At 48.8% G+C, this 19,538-nt stretch overlaps 1 protein-coding gene across 2 annotated transcripts in view; it reads right to left on the minus strand.

Annotated features, from left to right (window-relative positions):
* Positions 1-253: 253 nt before the first annotated feature.
* Positions 254-19,538, minus strand: part of gpr158a (G protein-coupled receptor 158a) — a 41,323-nt gene continuing 22,038 nt past the window's right edge. Inside the window, exons 6-12 of one of the 2 annotated variants that reach the window (XM_084703110.1) lie at positions 9,299-9,408; positions 7,517-7,755; positions 5,941-6,079; positions 3,262-3,367; positions 2,839-2,985; positions 2,610-2,693; positions 254-2,125 (exon numbers count right to left, since the gene is read on the minus strand). In XM_084703110.1, the coding sequence (XP_084559236.1) occupies positions 254-2,125; positions 2,610-2,693; positions 2,839-2,985; positions 3,262-3,367; positions 5,941-6,079; positions 7,517-7,755; positions 9,299-9,408 (2,697 nt within the window). The remainder of the gene's footprint in view (positions 2,126-2,609; positions 2,694-2,838; positions 2,986-3,261; positions 3,368-5,940; positions 6,080-7,516; positions 7,756-9,298; positions 9,409-19,538) is intronic. The other variant, XM_084703111.1, reaches the window with a different exon arrangement.

Here is a 19,538-nt window from a genome sequence, read left to right on the forward strand (position 1 = left end):
CAGCAAGAATACTCTGTATACTCTGGAATGCTTCTCATGATTTTGTTGCTTTGTTTCTGTTTCACTTTTATTCCAAAATAGACAATAAAAGCAACAAAAAAAAACGATTGGAAAGGAAGGCAACTTGTGCAACTTGATCTTTTCATCCAAGTCACCGTATTCATAGTAAAATGTCAATATATTTTTAGGACTTTAAAGTGGAAAAATGTATACAACAAGAACTATCATTTCAGTTGTCCGTTTGAGTCGAGGGTCATGCTTTTTCTACCGAACTGTCATCCACATCCCAGGGACAAACGTCTGCCCTTTTTGCCCCGCCGACCCCGCCCCCTTTTGGATTTGGAGTGCTCTGTTTCTGTTTGGATGAAGTGCCGCTCTTTTCTGCATCTATTCTATCTGAACTGTCCTCATAATCCCACGGACAGACTTCAGCCTGTTTTCCTTTGGCTGCTTCAACATTGGCACTTTTCTGTTTTTCCGCTGTTGGCACTTCCTGACTGCTTTCCACATCCCAAGGGCAGACCTCCGCCATCTTGGTTGTTTGTTTCTCAGAGGATTTGCTCTTGTCCTTGGCTTTTGCTCGACTTTTCTCATTGTCAATATCTTTCATCTTCTCTTTCTCCTTCTCTGCTGTTCTTGTGGAAGGTGTGCTCTTCTTTAGCGAGGGGGGGTCCTTCTTTTTTGAGACCTGAGTGGGACTCGGGATTTTCTCCAAACTCGGGGCTGCAGTTGGAGCATCGTAGTCCCAGGGACAGATGTCAGCCTTTGTGGTCGATGGTTGGAGGGAGCTGCCCGTTGACTTGGAAGGCTCTGGTGGCACATTCTTCCCTTTACTATCGACCGGAGCAGTGCCTTTCTTCTGCTTGGTCTTATCTGGTGAATGAGCCACCTCAACTTTTTTGGAGGCCGCTTCCTCAAAGTCCCATGGACAGACATCCACGTGTTGGTTTTTGGAGCCTTCTGCTGCAGACGTGGCCTGGTTGGACTGGGGAGCCTGAGATGGTTGGATGGCCTGGCTGGTGGGTGGATGTTTGGACCCCTGGCTCTCCCCTCCATCTTCCCAAGGACATATATCTGCTCGGTCTGCTGTCTTCTGGAGGTCTTTAGAATGCCGGGCAGTAGAGGGGGACTGATCCGAGCCCTTTTGCTTCGACTGCTGGGATTTTGTGCCTTTGGTGCCACTTCCATGGACAGTGGTGGTTCCTTCAGGCGCTATGGACACGTGCTTCTGGACCTTTTCAGATGGTGTTGGGAGGTCCTCCACTTCCCAAGGACACACCTCAGACAGATTGTACAGTTCCTTGCCCTTGGTGGCTTCGGTGCATATGGACGGCTGGCTGCCGCTACCCTGGTGCTTCATGATCCCGGCTTTGGCAGCGGTCTGTTTGTACTCCACCGACTGGCTGACAATCATCTTGGGGTAGCCTTCGTCCTCTGAGTCCGTGCCAGACTTGTTGTCTTTGCTTTTCGGCGGAACCTTCTTACTGCTGTCCTCCAGAGTCTTTGTTGTCAGTCCCAGGGTCTTTTCTTTAGCGCTGGCGATGACACTGAGAGACTTCTGCAACATGGAGGTCCGAGGATGAATTGGCTTCTTGTCTGCGGTCAAGTTATGAGCGCTGGCCGACTTGCAGACCAGAGGAACCGATTCGGTGGATTCACTCGTGGCGTCTAGCTTCTCATCGGACTTCTTCTTAACCAGCTTCTTGCCCATTAAGGTGTCCAGGAGGGAGCCCTCAGCCGTGGCGACCTCCATCTTGTCTGTGGTGGAGCTGCTCGAGTCTTCGCTCTGGTCACGGACGTGATCATAGCTGCTGTGGGACTTCTTCAGGGAGAACACCTTGCTCTTCAGGGACTCCTCTTTGGCTGGCTTCCCAGGGTGGGAAGGGTCAAAGGGGTTTTTTCTAAGGACGCAGATGCTGTTCCGGTTGCTTCCGTGGTCCCCCATCTCTTTGTCATCGCGGCTATACTGCCTGTGGACGGACTCTGGGATCTCCGTGATGCGCCTCATCAGTGATCGACCCAGACCTTTCTTGGAGCTCCGTTTTTTCTGAAGGTGAGGGTTGTTGGCCAGCATCTTCTTCCTTTTGTATATCTCCAGCTGTGAGTACAGCTTTTTCAGCTCCTCCTAGATGGTTTTTCGAGAAAAGGGGGATAGAAACAAAGATCAGTTGAGAAGTGATCAACAGCAGAGTGCTGTATTTGAATGATGATTTGAACATTGTTTCTGAAACTGCAAAGAAATAGACGGTGTTACAAATAGCAGACATTCTATCACACACAGAGAGACATGCAGTACAAATCGATGACACGCAGCTACGGACAAGTGCTCAAATGAAAGACAAGGACGGTCTTGGACAGCGTAAAAAAATGGAAAGCGTTTTATTGTTAGGTCTGAAACAGCCTCTTTGCATCGGTTTTTAATTCTTCAATGCTTTCTTCTGCATGTGCGTTTCTGCGATAGTGACCGCTAGCACTGACAGTAGCAGGCAGGATGCACAGCGAGGGTTTCTATGTCTCACACTTATCCACTGACATGGACTGTTTGCTTGAGTCTTTGGCTGACGAGAGACTCCTTCAGCTCTAACAAACAAACAGAACCTTCTGCTCACATTGGTACGTTTTTCCCAAAGACTGTCGCAAGACCTTACGCCACAGCCATTAATAGAACTGAGCGGGCCCATTTCGTCTGGCGTCTGCAATAAAAAAACTGCCGGGGCTCAGTATTTTTCGTCATGGGGGTCAGCAGGGGACAAATTATTTACAAGATTGCATCAGCAGGTTATTAAAAAGAGAATGTGAGATTTGGCGGGACGGAGGGGAGGTGCGGGCGGGGCTCACCCGGATGTCCTCTGGGTCCAGGCTGTGTTCGCTCCAGGCGGAGGTGATGCTGCTGTTGAGGTAAGACCCCGAGCGACCCATGTCCAGCTCATCCTCGTATGCCTCCACTGCTATGTCGTCCCTCATCTGGGTGCCGGCAAACAGGAACTGGAAGTCACAAAAGAAAAGAGATTGTTTGTTTACATTTGACATTGAATTCATTTAGCAGACACTGTCATCCCTTTCATTGTACGCTGTACAAATAGCTTTCAGCATACAATTGCAATACAAGTGTGTGTCTATGTATAAACATATATTATCCCTATAAAGTCCAATGCATGTGAAGTCATCCTGTACCTCCCCTTAGTATCTCCAGGTATTACTGTAATGCTGTTAGTTAATTAAAAGTGTCATCAAAGTGGACTGGAAGGTCAGACGCCATACCTTGGGGACCAGCAGAAGTCCGAGAGTGACGGTCACAGTGAGGTGTGTGTGAGCAAAGACCAGTAGCAGCATCCAGTCTGGGTGGAGCTCAGAAGCCAGAGTGAACCTGAGAGAAGAGAGAGGGAGGGAGGGAGGGAGGGAGGGAGGGAGGGAGGGAGGGAGGGAGGGAGGGAGGGAGGGAGGGAGGGAGGGAGGGAGGGAGGGAGGGAGGGAGGGAGGGAGGGAGGGAGGGAGGGAGGGAGGGAGGGAGGGAGGGAGGGAGGGAGGGAGGGAGGGAGGGAGGGAGGGAGGGAGGGAGGGAGGGGGAAGTAAGGGAGAGAAGGATGGAGAGAAGGTGTGACAGTGATATAAAGGATTATATAATGTGAGAGGAAAATTGACGGAGAGAAAGAAGGAAAGAAATGTAAATCTAAACAAGTAATACAAGGTAATATAAGAAGCAAAACCAATATGTACCCAAAATTCCATTTTCTATATAAAGCCCACGCTCTGTTGAGCAGCAAATTATTTTTTCCATTCTGTCTGATTTTAGATAATGCTATGCAGGATCATTAATCATATTGCTCATTCAGAAATATCACAGACTATTAGCGTATTCAAAGATTTCACAGTGAGGACAAAAGAGCTGTTAGCGCCGCACCGTGTCACTGTGAATGTGTCTTTGGATTAGATATCTAACGCATACAATTGCAGCATAATACACTTCATCGGGAAACGCCATTTCTAGAGAGTCCCACAGTGAATGGCGCATCGAAGAATGACAGTTATTCTGAACCGCTCAATGAGCATGATACAAATGCACAACTGAAGAAGACCCCCACTGTCAGCGAGGGAACAAAACAACGATCCCACTTCGTACAGCACTGGAACCTTCTCAGAGATGGCTGATCACTGGGAGATAAAGAGAGGATGTAACACGTTTATTTTAAGCCCAACTAGATTCATGCACTGTCTGTCTGAGCGTGAACATCTGGTTTCTCTACTGCTAGGAGTGTCTCACATACACAAAGTGTCCTCTCTTTCTTAACAGCCCATTTGCCAGCAACGATATTGTGCTCACCTTGAACTGGATTTAGAGCAAAGGTTACAGATGTTTTGTCTGTGCTCTACAGTATATTGCTGTGTTTATGTAATGTTGCTACCTGGTGCAGTTTACAGTATGTCTAACAGCAGTCATTATGAGCAAAGGATATCCTTCAAGAAGAAAAAAATCAATTGATATGACATACCAAGCATAATTAAATGATTGGAAAGAGATTTAAAGTAATCGTCTAACCAGGCAAAACACTAACTGTATATCCATAAAAACTGCATATATTGAGAGTATAAAATATAACTAAAGCAAGGCTTTAATTATGCTACATCAGTTACTTTTCAGAGCTGAGAGCACAAGTAGGGCTTTAATTATACTACAGCAGTTACTTTACAGTTGGCACATCTTGTCACACACTAATTCAACCACTGAAAAGTCTTCATCCTATAAATGTCATCCTGCCAGCTCATTATTTTGTCGAAGTTGGCGAATGGTTAATGAATGCACAGTGGCTATAGATTAAAGCCATATAAAAATGCTAAGGTCTAGCAAATCGTCGGACCCGAAGCTTTGATGTCTTCCTCCTTCATCTTTTGTTTGAGTTCAAACCAAGTTCCAGCGTGTGTGAGGACTTAACTGCCTTGATGTACTCCTACTGAGCCCTGGTTGGAATGCTCATATCACACAAGGTCCTAATTACTGTCATCTTTTCATTTTTCAATGTCCATTGAGCCACCTGCTCTGCCAGACCGGGAGCCCTGATTGCTCGGTAAGACATCCCAGGAGGTCTTGACTGTAGCGAGGTGGGGAGGGAGCTGAAGGCGGGTGAAACAGGGACTAGGGACGGAGGAGGCTGGCTCTAACAAGGCCCAGAAAGCGTCCCTGGTGGCAGCCTCCTCTCAACACCTCCTTCACAGACAAGACAAGTGTTCATATTTACAAGGGCCTCTCTCCCACTCTCTCCCTCTCTTCTCTCTCCCAATATCAACACAGACCTACATTAATACGGACCATACTAGGGATAGTTTATACACATCTGCATGTCATATTTATCTATACAGAATATACCATACATGTACCATTTAAACTTCTAAATCGCCATGTCTGACACCACACAGAAGCTATCTTGGCTACAACACCGGAGTGCAATTTATCTGTATCTGTATTGGCTGTTAATGTGTGATTGAAAGACTGTCACCAGTGATTGCAAACATATGCTGTGTCAAAACATAAATCATCTTGACGTGTTTAATTACAACTTAATCTGATGTAGCTCAGTTCTCAATTAAGGGGATTCCAACTGGGAAGGGGATTTGTTGTGTCAGCTGAAATGATGCAACATCTCATTTAAATACACATGAAACGTACACTGGGGGGGAGGAAGGGGCATTTTTGAATACAATAAAAACTCCCCTTGGATAGAAGCATTAAAGGACGTCTAGAACATCTGCTAAGTGAATACCTGTGAAGATATAACAAGCCACATACAGTATTACCCACCCCAAGGTTTTGTACAAAATGTGCGTTGTGCAGCTTCATCTAAGGCTTTATAGAGTGACAGAGCCCCCCCCCCCCCCCCCCCCTTGTCTTCAACCCTTCCTCACACACACACACCGTTTTGACAAATTTGTAGGTTACGGTGTTACCTGACGATGTGAAATATGGTGGACAGGACCAGCTCGTTGTGGACGGCTATCGCCATGTAGCGGGGCTCATGGAACGCCGAAGGCACCGTCCTCACGGCGAAGCACAGGTACACCGCCCACAGCAGGAACAGGAACTCAGCTACAGGAAACAGGAAGTAGAGTCGCGTCAACGCAAAGGTGGCTGATACCTGCCCGTCCAGAGCAGTAGCACAGACCAGTAATAGAGGTCAATACATAGAAGCTGGCCATCAATCTTCTCCATCTGTGAATACCCAGAGAAATACAGCGTAGAACTTGATCACGTTGGAAATGACGCGTTCCATAAATGCAGTAAAACCTGGTGGTAACAGAAGTATTCTCTAGGTGCCGTCTGACAATTGCATATGGAGTTGTAGCTGTCTGTCTGGGTTTAATGAATTCCCCCTCAGTCCTCTTGACAAGTCCGCGTGATGGCTTTTGGGTCATTGACAGCGATAAATGTCTGCTTCTACCATGAAAATCTGTCACCATTATGTTGACATTCACGGCCCTGGTCTCCATGGATAGGAGCACACCCAGGCTTGACGTGATGCGGACAGTGTACACTGCACAGCAGGATGATCTGCAGACTGTTTATATTAGGGCCTTGAGGACTTAGATCCATCACTTGCTCTGTTAGAGCGTAACACTGCATGCTGTGACAGGTTTACTCTTCTTCCTTATGAAAAACGTAGGAAGATCAACATAGCTGCACTCGTAAGAGTGGGTTTGGTTGCGTTACAGCTCAGTGATAGACTATTTGACTGTAGATCAAGAAGTTTCAATTCGTTGGATGAAATGTGTCCGCTAAATGAACACATTATTCCAAGTTATTCGTGGCTTCAGGTCTTCGTGTTCCAGCCCTTTTCAGGAACTACAAGATGTTGAACTTCATAAGATCCCTCTTTGTAACTGTAAAGGCACACCTGTTTCCCAAATGCTAAAACAGGGCTATTGCTTAATTTGAAAAGACCTTGGAACCTTTGGAGTCATCAGAAGCATGCTAAAAACAGATCTGCTTTTCTCACTGCACTTCACAGCTTCTACTTCTCTATGAGTTTGTTGGATTTTTTGTATCTGTCTTCCTTATGCCATCATCATGTCTGCATGGTTACTCTCTCTCTCTCTCTCTCTCTCTCTCTCTCTCTCTCTCTCTCTCTCTCTCTCTCTCTCTCTGTGTCTCTCTCTCTCTCTCTCTCTCTCTCTCTCTCTCTGTCTGTCTCTCTCTCTCTCTCTCTGTCTCTCTCTCTCTCTTTCTCTCTGTCTATCTCCCTCTCTGTGTCTCACTTTCTCTCTGTCTCTCTCCCTCTCTCTATCTTTTATGTCTCCCCACTTTGTCTCTTCCTCTTTCTCACTCTCCTCTTTGGTCTCACTCTTTCTTCCATTAAGCACCAACCTTCAGTCCCCCACACACAGGTCGGCACAGTAACCTCCACCCACCTCCGCCCTCCCCCCCACCTCCCACAGAGCGGCACAGTAACCTCCACCCATCTCCACCCTCCCCTCCTCCCCCCACCCCCCCACCTCCCACAGAGCGGCACAGTAAACCTCCACCCACCGACAGCCATCATGTAGTCCCAGCGGTCCAGCAGACACATGCTGAACTGCAGCCCGTCGGGGGTGTAGCCCACGTCGATCAGAGCCAGGTTCCTGTCCAGGTTCTGGCAGACGGCCGAAGTCCAGGCCACCAGGAACCAGCAGACGATGAGCAGGATGATGCCCAGGAGACGCAGCACCCGCCAGCTGGTCATGTAGGGGATTCTCTGGGCCGTCCGCGACAGGAACACCTTCAGCACCCTGGCAATGGACACATCATCATGTGATGATAGTCTGAGTCAAATATCCTTCATTTGTAGCATCTGTGCTGTATTTAAAAGTCTTTCCACACAGACAATTAATCCCAAATTAATGTTGGGGGGGCGCTGAAGGAATCAGAGGGCTCCTTAATCAGAATGAGAATCAGAATTGGTGTTTATTCGCCATGAAAGTTTGCACAGACAAGGAATTTACTTTGGCAGGAGAGCCTACCTAGGCAGCCATTTTCGGCGCCAACTAGAAAGGTTACCGCATAACATGAGGAGAACCTTCCAGCGTAGAGGCCAGTCCTTGTTATCAAACTCTAACTGTCCGACACAGTGATGAAGGGTGCTCTGCATGCCCTTAATGAGGGCTTATAAAAAATTGATCTGTGCAATGTGTTAAGTTTCACCTCCTCAGGTACGGAGCGCTCCCACGTCGATTAGCCAGGTGCTAAAAACTCACATCCCTTCACCACAGCAAAGCCCTTCATTAGGGCCCGTTGGACATGCTCACCTGCCACGACAGCTTAAAATGGCAGACTCCCATCATGCTCCTCTGCCTCTTAAATACAGCAGCCCGTGTCTCATTAGCAGCCTTAAAACAGGCGCTAACCCTCCTCCTCCTTCCCCGCTTCCTCCCACAGCTCTCCTCTGCTCTGAACAGAAGCTCTCGCACTTGCTCTGTCTGTCTATTTCTTTCTTTCTCCCTCAGTTTCTTTCCCCCCCCCTCTTGGCATGGCTCCCCATTCGATAAGAAAGTTTAAATTGAGACTGAGCAGTTCGTTTTGTTGGTTCTGCTATTGCTGGTTTTTGTCAGATCCCCTCCTTTACTAACTGGGCAACCCTCCATCTTTCCTAACAAGGTCATAAATCTCGATTCTGAATGGACCGCTGATGATCCAGCCAAGATTTCTCAATTCAAGCTACCCATTAACGCGGGACCAGGGAATTACATGGAACCCTGACTGTGTTGTTTATCTATAAAATCCAGTTCTAACATTTATAGAGGAGCATCACTTTAAATCAGGATAGCCTGAGTCATTTAAAACAAGGTTGCAATAATGCAGGAGGCTGTGTGATGATTAGTAAGCACTCGTAAAGTGCATTACATTAAGGTAGGCAACAAAAAGTCCACTCCAATAGAGAACAAGCAGCACACGGTCGAGTGACCTCTATTTCCTCTGGATCCTCACCGCCGAGGGAAACCAGAGCGCCGAGGAACATAGCGACCCCAAAGATTAAAACTGCAAAGGTAGACTGTAAATGGGCACAGGCCCACTGAGGTACCTGGATCACCCGAGGCCCTATCTAACGCCCCCGTGCCTAGAACACAGCCAACCTATTTCTGTACACCAATCCAGACACCACCCCCCTCCCTCCCTCCCTCCCCACCGTTCCTCCCTCCCTCCTTCCCTCCTTCCCTCCCTCCCCCTCTCCCCTACTGTGAACCATTGGGTTGCTCAACACATACAGACGCATCCGCTGACATTCTGTAGCCGCGTGGATGGTGTGTGTGTGGGGGTGTGAACAGAGGAGTTTACCTGTACAGCTTGAGGGTCAGAGTTCCATAGACGGTGGCGAAGCCGAGCAGGCGGACCCATCTCAGCAAGATGCAGCGGAATATACTGGGCTGGAAGTAGAGAATCACCACCTGGGGGCAGAGACAGAGTAGCCGGGGCTCAGGTTAGAGGGCCTCCTCTCCCCGTCATGTCAGTCGTTTACACGGCAAACTCTGACGGGGCATCACGCCTTCCCGCCCTTGAGCTCTGAAGATATGAATATCCCCCGAAGCTCTTCTCTGGAGCTTACAGGGTCGTTTCAGAAAGGGTAAACAGAGGAGCGGTGGTGCCCCATGCTGGGTGGCTTTTCTGTTGGGATGGTAATGTGCTTCTGTCTCTGGCAGCTTTGACACAGCGCTCACATTAGCCTGCTGCTCTGACGCTCCAAACACGGTGCGGTACAAATATTGGAATGCTGACTCATCTCTACTTATTCGTTTCTGCAGTCGGTGCTTGAACTTTGTCCTTGTTAAACTCCTAAACTATGTCTGTTTTGCACCCAACTTGGCAGTTCACTTTTAGTCTGTAGATCACACACAATATGAAACTGTATCAATAATATCAGGAAAATCCACGACAAAATCTGTCTTGACATTGATCTCTCATTGTGTGTGTGTGCGTGTAGATGTATATCCTTCTATATTCAGAGGATGTGTGCTCTCTCTGAAATGAGGCAGTGTGCCCCAGACGGGAGCTGTAATTGAAAACGAGGCTCACAGCTGTGCCTAGTCCTCCCACAGACCTCCACAGCATCGTGCTCAGTGTGCGTGACCATGTGTGTGTGTGTGTATGTCTGTGTGTCTGTGTGCATGTGTCTGTGTGTGTGTCTGTGTGTGTGCGTGCGCATGTGTGTGTCCATATGTGTGTGTGAGACTGTATGTGTATGCGTGTGAATGTGTGTGTATGCGTATGTATGCGTATGTTTGTGTGGGTGTGTGTATGTGTGTGTGTGTGTGTGTGTGCGTGTGTGTGGGGGGAAACGCTCTCTCTGTGTAATCCAATAAGGCTGTGCCTGCCTGCCCACTTCCCTGAATGTGAGTCCATTGGATTGATTAGCCCAACTGCTTCCGTGTAGATTAATTGCTCAGCAGTGTTTGAAGTAACTGTCTATTTGGACGTAATTAAGTTCTACGATCCTTGTGAAGGGAGCAGAGGTTTAGCTCAAACAGATCTGGATTGACTGGCAAAAAAATAAACTAAAAGGTTTTATAAACCATTTCATTTATCACTATCTTTTCTGGATTCCAATTCAATATTTTGTAGCCTCTGGCTCCAAGTCCCTTTTAGTTAGAACCGATGTAGCTGAATGTAGCCACTTTGCAGCACGTGACTTTGCAGTTAGTCTGACTTCCAACTGGTTAGTGTGTTCAAAGACAGTGGTCTAAAACCTGCACCCAGAGCATGAGTGGATAGCTGGGAGTCCACGCTTAATAAGGTCAGGGTGGAAGATCCACTAAACATCCTGGTTGTAGTATACTTATCCACCAGTAGGCTAGTACAGTAGTACAGTACAACACCAGAGCACTCTTCCTGCTTGTAAATTGTGAACTTACAGTAAACGTTTCGGTGTTTTTCACATGACCATGAGCTTACATTATGGTAATCGCGGGGCTTTGACAGTAAAAGTAAATCAATGATGAAGCAAAAAAGGGATATTCCACGCTTTCACTCAATAGCTAAGTCGAGCTAAGTGCAAACATGGATGAGTTCTCTTCATGTTGGTATAGAGCCACGGAAACCCACTGAACTGATGCCCAAGCAAACATGACAACAAACGTCTTCCAGAACATAAAAAGGGTGAAAAAAAAGATCAAAAAAATTTTAAATAATAATGAAATAAACCTTAATTATCTGTGCGTTGCAGATGTGCTGCGATTTCCCCAGTGGGATTGTTAATGTTAATCGGATTAGCAGAGACTTCAATATGTTCCCCCAGGCTGCAGAGAAGACGCAGGCATGTCAATGTTTTTGCCAGCTAGGCGTGAGTCAGTTAGGGGACAGCCAGGGCCTCTTGGGGGACAGAGACCCACGTTGTCATTCGCTTGGAGTCACAGGGTAGCCAGACGCGACTTAGCAACACGGGAGAGCTAAGCTACTTTCTGGAGATCCGCTCAGGTGTAAAACCCTGCACTAAACACTCCCTCTGAGTTACATGCTGCTTACATGATTAATACGCAGTACACGTGCCAACCACACACACATAATTGCACGCACACATGCAAAATGGAAGTTGTTAAACTAGAAGTTTTTCATGGGAATAGTTCCAACCTCAGATCCTTGGTGCACTTGTGTGTGACAGGGAGGAAGAGAAGGGTGGAGCCAAAAACACAGAGTGATAAAAGAGAGAGGAGCGATAGAGAGAGATGAAGAGAGAGGAGAGATAGAGAGAGAGAAACGGAGAGGACGATTGATAGATGGAGACAGAGATGAAGAGGCGGGGAGAGAGAGAGACAGGGGGGCGAAGGAAGAGGAGGAGATACAGAGACAGAGAAACAGAGAGGAGAATAGATAGACGGAGACAGAGGAGAAGAGAGGAGGAGAGAGAGGCAGAGGAGAAGAGAGGACGAGAGAGAGGCAGAGACAGAGGAGAAGAGAGGAGGACAGAGAGGCAGAGGAGAAGAGAGGAGGAGAGAGAGAGAGGCAGAGACAGAGGAGAAGAGAGGAGGAGAGAGAGGCAGAGACAGAGGAGAAGAGAGGAGGAGAGAGAGGCAGAGACAGAGGAGAAGAGAGGAGGAGAGAGAGGCAGAGGGCTGAAAAGGCACTGAGCAACTGGCTGACGCATGCCTTCAGTCTAATGGGAATGAACAGGGCACAAGCAGGCAGCTCGGGTCACCATGGGACAACCAGGACCACAACACCTTCCCAGAAAATGTCACATGCTCACGGTATGGCTCTACCCATGTCTGGAGTCCCAGATGTCATGTTTTCGCATTATGGCTCTGCTTATTGTTGTTGGTTGTAGGTGTACAACAATCCAGACAAGTGTGCATGACATACACCACTATGGTGTAGCTCCAAGAATTACAAGAAGCACATGTGAGTTTCTTTCTGGGCATTATTGTGCGTAGTAGTGGCAGTCCTTGTAAACCATGTTCTGAGAATCTTCTGGTCAAAACCCTTTCCGAAGCAGAAATGATATCTTTTCTGAAAGATAAGATAAATATATCCCACTGGGCTCTCAACTCTCTGCTGTAAATTTGATCCAACATGATATCCTTCACCTCCACCTCCAACACACACACACACACACACACAACCTCAACCCCCCCCCCCCCACCTCCAAGTTCTGCTGAAAACCATTCTCAGGACAAGGTCCCCCTTCTGGAGCAACACTTTCCTTAGAAAGGATTTTGAGAACAAGAGGGTGCTGATGTTTAAGCTGCCCTTAATAGCAGCATGTATAAAGTGGAAGACCCATTCCTCCCTCCCTTTCTTCTCCCTCCTTCCTTCTCTCTCTCCTTTTAAACCTTTCATTAATAATCAATGCTAAGTGCAGGGAACTTTGGACTCAGCCGCCGGGGAATGTAAAGGGATAGGTTGTTGTATGTGTACGTGTGTGTGCCTGCCTGTGAATGTGTGTGTGTGTGTGTGTGTGTGATGATTGCTGGGAACCTTATACCTTAAGGACATCAGTATCTTTAAGACCATTATTAACATCCTCAGCTGCCCTGGTCCATCCAGCACTCTGGTTTCCTACCCAGACAGTGGGAAATGGGTTTGGAAGGAGCAGAAAATGGAGCCAATGAGCTTCCTCTAGAACGTTGTTTTTTAGTTTTTGCTATTACGCAAGGGCGTTTGTCTTCGTTGTTTGTGTTTGTGACCCAGACAAAGAGGAGAAATCCCAGGTGTGTGTGTGACTTGTCTCATCTGGTGACCTAACTCTCCCCCCTCCCAAACACCTCACCTCCCAGCCCTCCCCCAGCCCTCCCCACGCTCCTCCCTCCCAAACACCTCACCTCCCAGCCCTCCCCCAGCCCTCCCCACGCTCCTCCCTCCCAAACACCTCACCTCCCAGCCCTCCCCCAGCCCTCCCCACGCTCCTCCCTCCCAAACACCTCACCTCCCAGCCCTCCCCCAGCCCTCCCCACGCTCCTCCCTCCCAAACACCTCACCTCCCAGCCCTCCCCCAGCCCTCCCCACGCTCCTCCCTCCCAAACACCTCACCTCCCAGCCCTCCCCACGCTCCTCCCTCCCTAACACAGCCCTCTCATGTGGAAATTAAACACAGCACAACTTGTTTTTCCAGAACCTGGGGAATCACAACACCACAATCCCTGAGGGAAAACTCCACCAAGATAGGAAGAGGGACAGGACCAACACATACTTTCCTGGGGAAATGTTTTAACATGCCATTTAAAACGTTGTTCAATATGAAAATTGCCGGCCTACATCAAACCATCCTGAGCCTTAGTCTCTAAGTGTGTGAATCTACCATCAGAAAGGTAACCAGTAACATCACATTGTAGATGTAAGAATGTTTCATTTAATCTGCTTATCCACAGCCAATGGTAACTTTTTAAGTGTGAGAGGTCTTTGTTTATTGTTGCTTGCTTGTGCATGTGTTTACATAATGTGGTTTCACTGCTGAGGCTGGGTAACGGTGCTGTTGTTCTGCAGCAGAGTCCAGACAGCAACAGACAGCCCAACAGCTTGACACCACGCTGTAGCTAGCGTCGCTCCACTGGTTCTCATTCTCTGCTGACACATTTCTGGAAGACAACACAAAGCTGGCAAATGGATCCGTGCGTGTATGTCTGTGTGTGTGTGTCTTCTCTGTGAAACATGCTCACGTGCACTTCTTGAATCTAAAAGCACCCTCTTTCTGCAGCTCATGCGCGTGAGCTAGCAGTGAAGTTGCACTTTTCTGAACCTTCCCAGCCACGTGGGTCTTCAGAGGCTTCAACCCCCCCCCCCCCCCCGAGGATAGCCCCCGTTAGGCATGGCCAGACAGGGCACAGCCTGTCCCCCTCTCCACACGTGAGAAGGCGGGAAGTCTCACAGCTGTGGTGTGACCAGAGTCCTGGGAGCTGAGGGCACAAGCGGTTAGCCCCTGTGAGTCGACGAATTATCGTCTTCATTAAAGCGATGAGGGTTTTTTTTTCAGAGTCGTTCGTCTCTGCTGGATTGGGTTCCCAACAGACCCGGATCCTTTCAGTGGGTGAGACTAGTTGATTATGTCTGTGAGGGTTCTATTCTTTCCTGCGGCTCCTTTCAACTCTGGTTTCAGACCGTGAATATGCACGAAAGATACTATGACCCTGTACAGCGACAACACAAAACTGAACGTGTAGCCTAAGCACTGACAATATCAACGATGCAGTCATTAACAATCTTTCACTGCCGAAGTCGAATCCTTCTATTCACAGTCCACAATCTTCCTTCTCACGCGTGGCTGGTACCTCGTCTCCTCCACCCACCCGACGCCAACATTCGACACCCACCTGGGTAATGCACAAAAAGTCATTTTGTGCTACAGCGCTCGCGATAATTAGCTCCTGCATTGGCAGGCTGAGGAGGTATCGAACTAATTAGAGACCGAGAGGGAGTGAGTGGATTCGGTGAGTACAACAACATGGCAAGCTTGCACTAACACAGAGTACCGGTGCATGAAATAGACCTGTGATGTGTACACAATCAAGATTTAAATGAGATGGAAAGATCGATAGGGAGGTTGAAGTCCCGGGGGATTGGTCCCAGTACAATGGCTCCTCTTTTCAAGGTCAGAGCAAGCAACTCCTGGGATCAATCTTGCAGCACGGGTCACTCGAACGTCCTCTCTCTCGTTTTGCGTACCGTAACGCTACTGCAAAGACTGTGGCTTTGAGGCACACAGTAATTCCAGGGCTTGACCTTCCAGTCGGAGACTAAGATTTCCATCTCTCAGACGAAGAGGCTTTAAATAATTAAAGGGTCAAGCTTCTCGGGGTGAGTTCTGTCTTTTGGAGTTATTATTTCAGCTAGGAGGAGAACATTCTGGAGACAGCTTGTTGTCAAATCTAACATTTACTATTTAGCATCGTAACTAGAGTGTACAGACCATTTTCCTGACCCTGCCAGCCAGTGCCGTATCAAATTCAGACTTACATTTCCCTTGCCTTTACGAAAGATGTCCAACAGACTAAATATCTAACTGGTAGTGAAAACACAGTTACTCCGCAACTGTGATTGTACAGCCTATGAGGTGTTCAAGGGGATTCTATTAACACCTTCCAAGTGGGACCTGAAATAGTTTGTCTAAGATGGTTGACTATGTAATGCCGAACTGCGATCTCATCCTAAAGTCCCACTACCCAGAAGGGCAAAAAGAACAAATCACTCTGGTTCATTTCACATGTCTGCCTGCTTGGGCTGGGGAATGGATTCCTGTAGCCTGGGGGCCTATTATGTCACAACACACCTTTCACACCACTTTGAATGTTTTGACACGGCCTCTGCCATATCCGGTCCAGCTTCATGTCTGTCCCCTCCTGCTCACCTCCTCCTCCTGCTCATCACCTCCTCCTGCTCACCTCCTTCTGCTCATCACCTCCTCCTGCTCACCTCCTCCTCCTGATCCTCACCCCTTCCTACTGTCTCTCTGCTCCACAATGTGGAGCAGGGAGGGTGGTGGTCTGTGTGTGAGGGTACGATGTGTGTGTATGGGTGTGTTGGGGCATGGTGGTGTGTGTGTGGGTGTGTTGGGGTATGGTGGTGTGTGTGTATGGGTGTGTTGGGGCATGGTGGTGTGTGTGTGTGTGGTAGGGGGGCGGGGAGTCAGAGCAGCAGCGATGAATCCATTTTGATATGAAAGCTGACACTTCCTCCCTCCCGGGAGAGGCTGCCAGCAGTAGGGAGGTAATGGTCTCTCCCCTCCCGGCCCCCAGGGGTTGCCGTAGTGTAAATTACATCCAGGTTGAACTTTGCGCCATCAGGACCAGAGACGCTCGCTCTGGCCTCCCACAATTCCCTTCCCACGTCATCTAGAGCCAGACTTTCGGTCCTGTGACAGACATGATCTGGGATGTGTGTGCAGGGGTTAGTGTGTGTGAATGTGTTGGCGTGTGTGTAATTGAGTTCCTTAGTAGGTGGCGGGTATACTTGTGTCTGTGCGCGGGCGAGTGAGTTATGGGGACACATTACATCAGAGTTCCCCTCTCTGGGTCCCCGCCTCAGCTCTGAGAGTTTGGGTGTCATTTGAGGAGAGGACAGAAAAACGAGAAGTTAAAAGAACTTGCTTACCCACTCACACACAGTGTATTTCCTTGTTATTTTGTCCCTCTCTATTGACACACAAAGAGAAAGGGAGAGGGAAGCAGGGGAAAAAACTAAAAGGGAAAGAGAGAAAAAGACAGAGAGAAAGAAAGAAAAAAGCGACAAAGAGAAAGAGGGAGAGAAAGGGAGCGAGAGGCAGCATCTGTGAGTTGGAAAGGCTTGCGCCACGGCACTTTAGAGAGGCAGGGTAAGCACACTCTGGAAGGGAGGGAGGGAGGGAGGGAGGGAGGGAGGGAGGGAGGGAGGGAGGGAGGGAGGGAGGGAGGGAGGGAGGGAGGGAGGGAGGGAGGGAGGGAGGGAGGGAGGGAGGGAGGGAGGGAGGGAGGGAGGGAGGGAGGGAGGGAGGGAGGGAGGGAGGGAGGGAGGGAGGGAGGGAGGGAGGGAGGGAGGGAGGGAGGGAGGGCTCCAAACATGCACAGCAAACCTCCAGATCCACTTAAGGCAGATTGAAAGCGACAGAACAGCTTGGATGGAAAGCAGAGAGGCTGGAGAGGAATGGCAGGCAGACTGGGTTTCATATCCTGACAGGTCAGGATGCATTATTCCCTGGTCTTACCGTTTCCCATCAGCCCCCTGATGGGCTGGGACACCCTACCTGCAGCCCCTGCCTGGGGTGGGGTGGTGAGGATGGGATGGTGCGAAGCTCAGGAGGGGTAGAGATGGGGGTGCTGGGGTGGGGCCAGGATCGAATGGGGTAGTGCAGGCAGTGTGTGGGGAGGGGGTTAAGGATGGGGGATCTGGGCTGGGGTGGGGAGGGGATCAGGTGGGGTAGGGATGGGGGGCATCCTTTGAAATAGAGAAGAGGATACATCATGTGACATGTGGTGGTGTGTGTGTACACGCATGTGTATGAATGTTATTGAGAGAGGCACACACACAGGGATGGAAGGGTGGGGTTCAGAATGACACACAGCAGGGAAGAAGGGAGGAGGAGGTGAAGAAAAGGGACAGAAAGAGAAGGAACGATACGCCCCACAGCCACCGGAGACAAATGCATGTGGACACAGAAGACAGGCCGAGGACATCAAGTTAAGTTGCATCTGGAAAAATCCACTTCCTGATACCTGCCCTGCCGTGTGATCTCTTGTTCATGGGCGGGGCCCAAACTCCCGTGGCCCTCGGTGAAGTGAGGAGAAAGAGCAATCCTAACTCGGGTCTGTTTAGCCCCATCTCAGGATTTCAAGCTTCCCAAATAAGACGGTGTGCCGGGACACAAACACAGGATTGGCGAGCTAATCCCGGGATCACATTGTGAATCACAAATGTGGGAGTCTGCTCTGCTCTGCGCTCTCTCTCTCTCTCTCTCTCTCTCTCTCTCTCTCTCTCTCTCTCTCTCTCTCTCTCTCTCTCTCTCTCTCTCTCTCTCTCTCTCTCTCTCTCTCTCTCTCTCTCTCTCCGCTCTCCTCAGCCAGACGGAAATAGCCAGCTTTGGCTCTCCACGTAATTTGGTTTCTCTCTCCCTGCTCCCCTCCCTCCTCGTCGGAGGCAGGGGCTGAAGTTATTGCATGTGACACACTCAGGAGAAGGGGAGAAAGGGGAGATGGTGTACCGGGGGAGGGAAGGAGGGGAGGGATGGGGAGGGGACGGGACAGAGGAAAAAATTGCATTACTCCACAAAGCAGACTGACAAGGGAGGAGGATGAGATGTGTCTCTTGGTCCTTAATAACACAGGAATTATTGAAAATAGACGCAGCGGTCCTGGCGGAGGCAGAAGCAGCAGGAACCGGAGAATGTCTTCTCGTGTCTATATTTAGATTGGGGGGAGTGATGTGTCTCATCCTAGCAGGCGAGCCTCATATCACATTCATAGGGGAGGCATGCAAATGCATCAGGGCGGAGATCAATCTAGCGTGCCTCGTAGACGCTCATGTGCAGAAAAGCTCCAATTTTCACATGAAGGGACACAGAGATTCGTATCAAAATGAGATATGCCGGCCTTGAAGGGGACTTGAATTTCAGTAAATCAATCCAGAATAAAGGGATTTCCAATCTGCGTGTTACATCGGAATTTCAATTTACAAATGTTTTTTTTTCTTTCACAGAGCGCATTTCGATTCACTGGTTGGACTGGAATGCTAGCTGTTATTGAAAACAGTATGGAAGCAGATGATGCTAGACCAACGAGTTGCCGAGGAGCGTGGACCGGGTTACGCAAACATACCACAACAACAACCACTAACAATAAACATCCAGGGGACGACGCCCCACCAAATGTCACCGCTGCCCCCCATCCAAGAAAGAGCCTCCAACCGTCCAATGCTGCGGCTCGCTTTTAAACATTATTACTTTCCAGGACCTTGTCGCCGCTAATTGCATTGATTAGCTAGCTCTAAATCAGTTCACTTTAATTACATTTAGTCTCCTTGGCTAGGCCAGGCTTGTAGGTTCCCATGATCGCCACTAAATTGCAATTACACAATGCTCCGGGCAGAAGTGAGGCCAGTGCACCATCACATCTGTGTAAATCAATGCGGTTGATGCGATGTGTTAGCGTAGCCCGCTCATTTGTGATCATAATCAGGGGCTTGAAATGTTAAGGCCTGATCTGTTCATTTGTCCAGTACCAAATGTTATTAGGTTTTTATTAATACAACAACATGCATGCTAAGTTGGTGGGTTGTCATTGATGAAATGTATATCATATCTGTGAAAAGATATATGGGAGATGAACGCACTGATTTGAAAGCCTAAACCCCCGTGTAGCTTGTTTCCACGGAATCCACATCCAGCTCAAATCTTGCCAACAAGATCTGAAAACAAAGGTTTCTGTGCAGTTTCCCAGTAGAACCTGCAGCAGATTAGCTGAAGTGTGGACATTAGGGCTGATGAGAAACAACATGACTGCTCTGCGTGTGAACGGCACCGTGTAAAGGATGGAAGATAGATACTGTGGGTGCTGCAGATCGGAGGTCGGCAGAGGGGCGGTGCCCAATTAACCGTGAGTGGCCCGCTCACCAGATGGCAGCTATC

The sequence above is a fragment of the Hypomesus nipponensis genome, chromosome 8 (assembly GCF_054491055.1).
Source record: "Hypomesus nipponensis isolate SF chromosome 8, ASM5449105v1, whole genome shotgun sequence".
NCBI lineage: Eukaryota > Metazoa > Chordata > Actinopteri > Osmeriformes > Osmeridae > Hypomesus > Hypomesus nipponensis.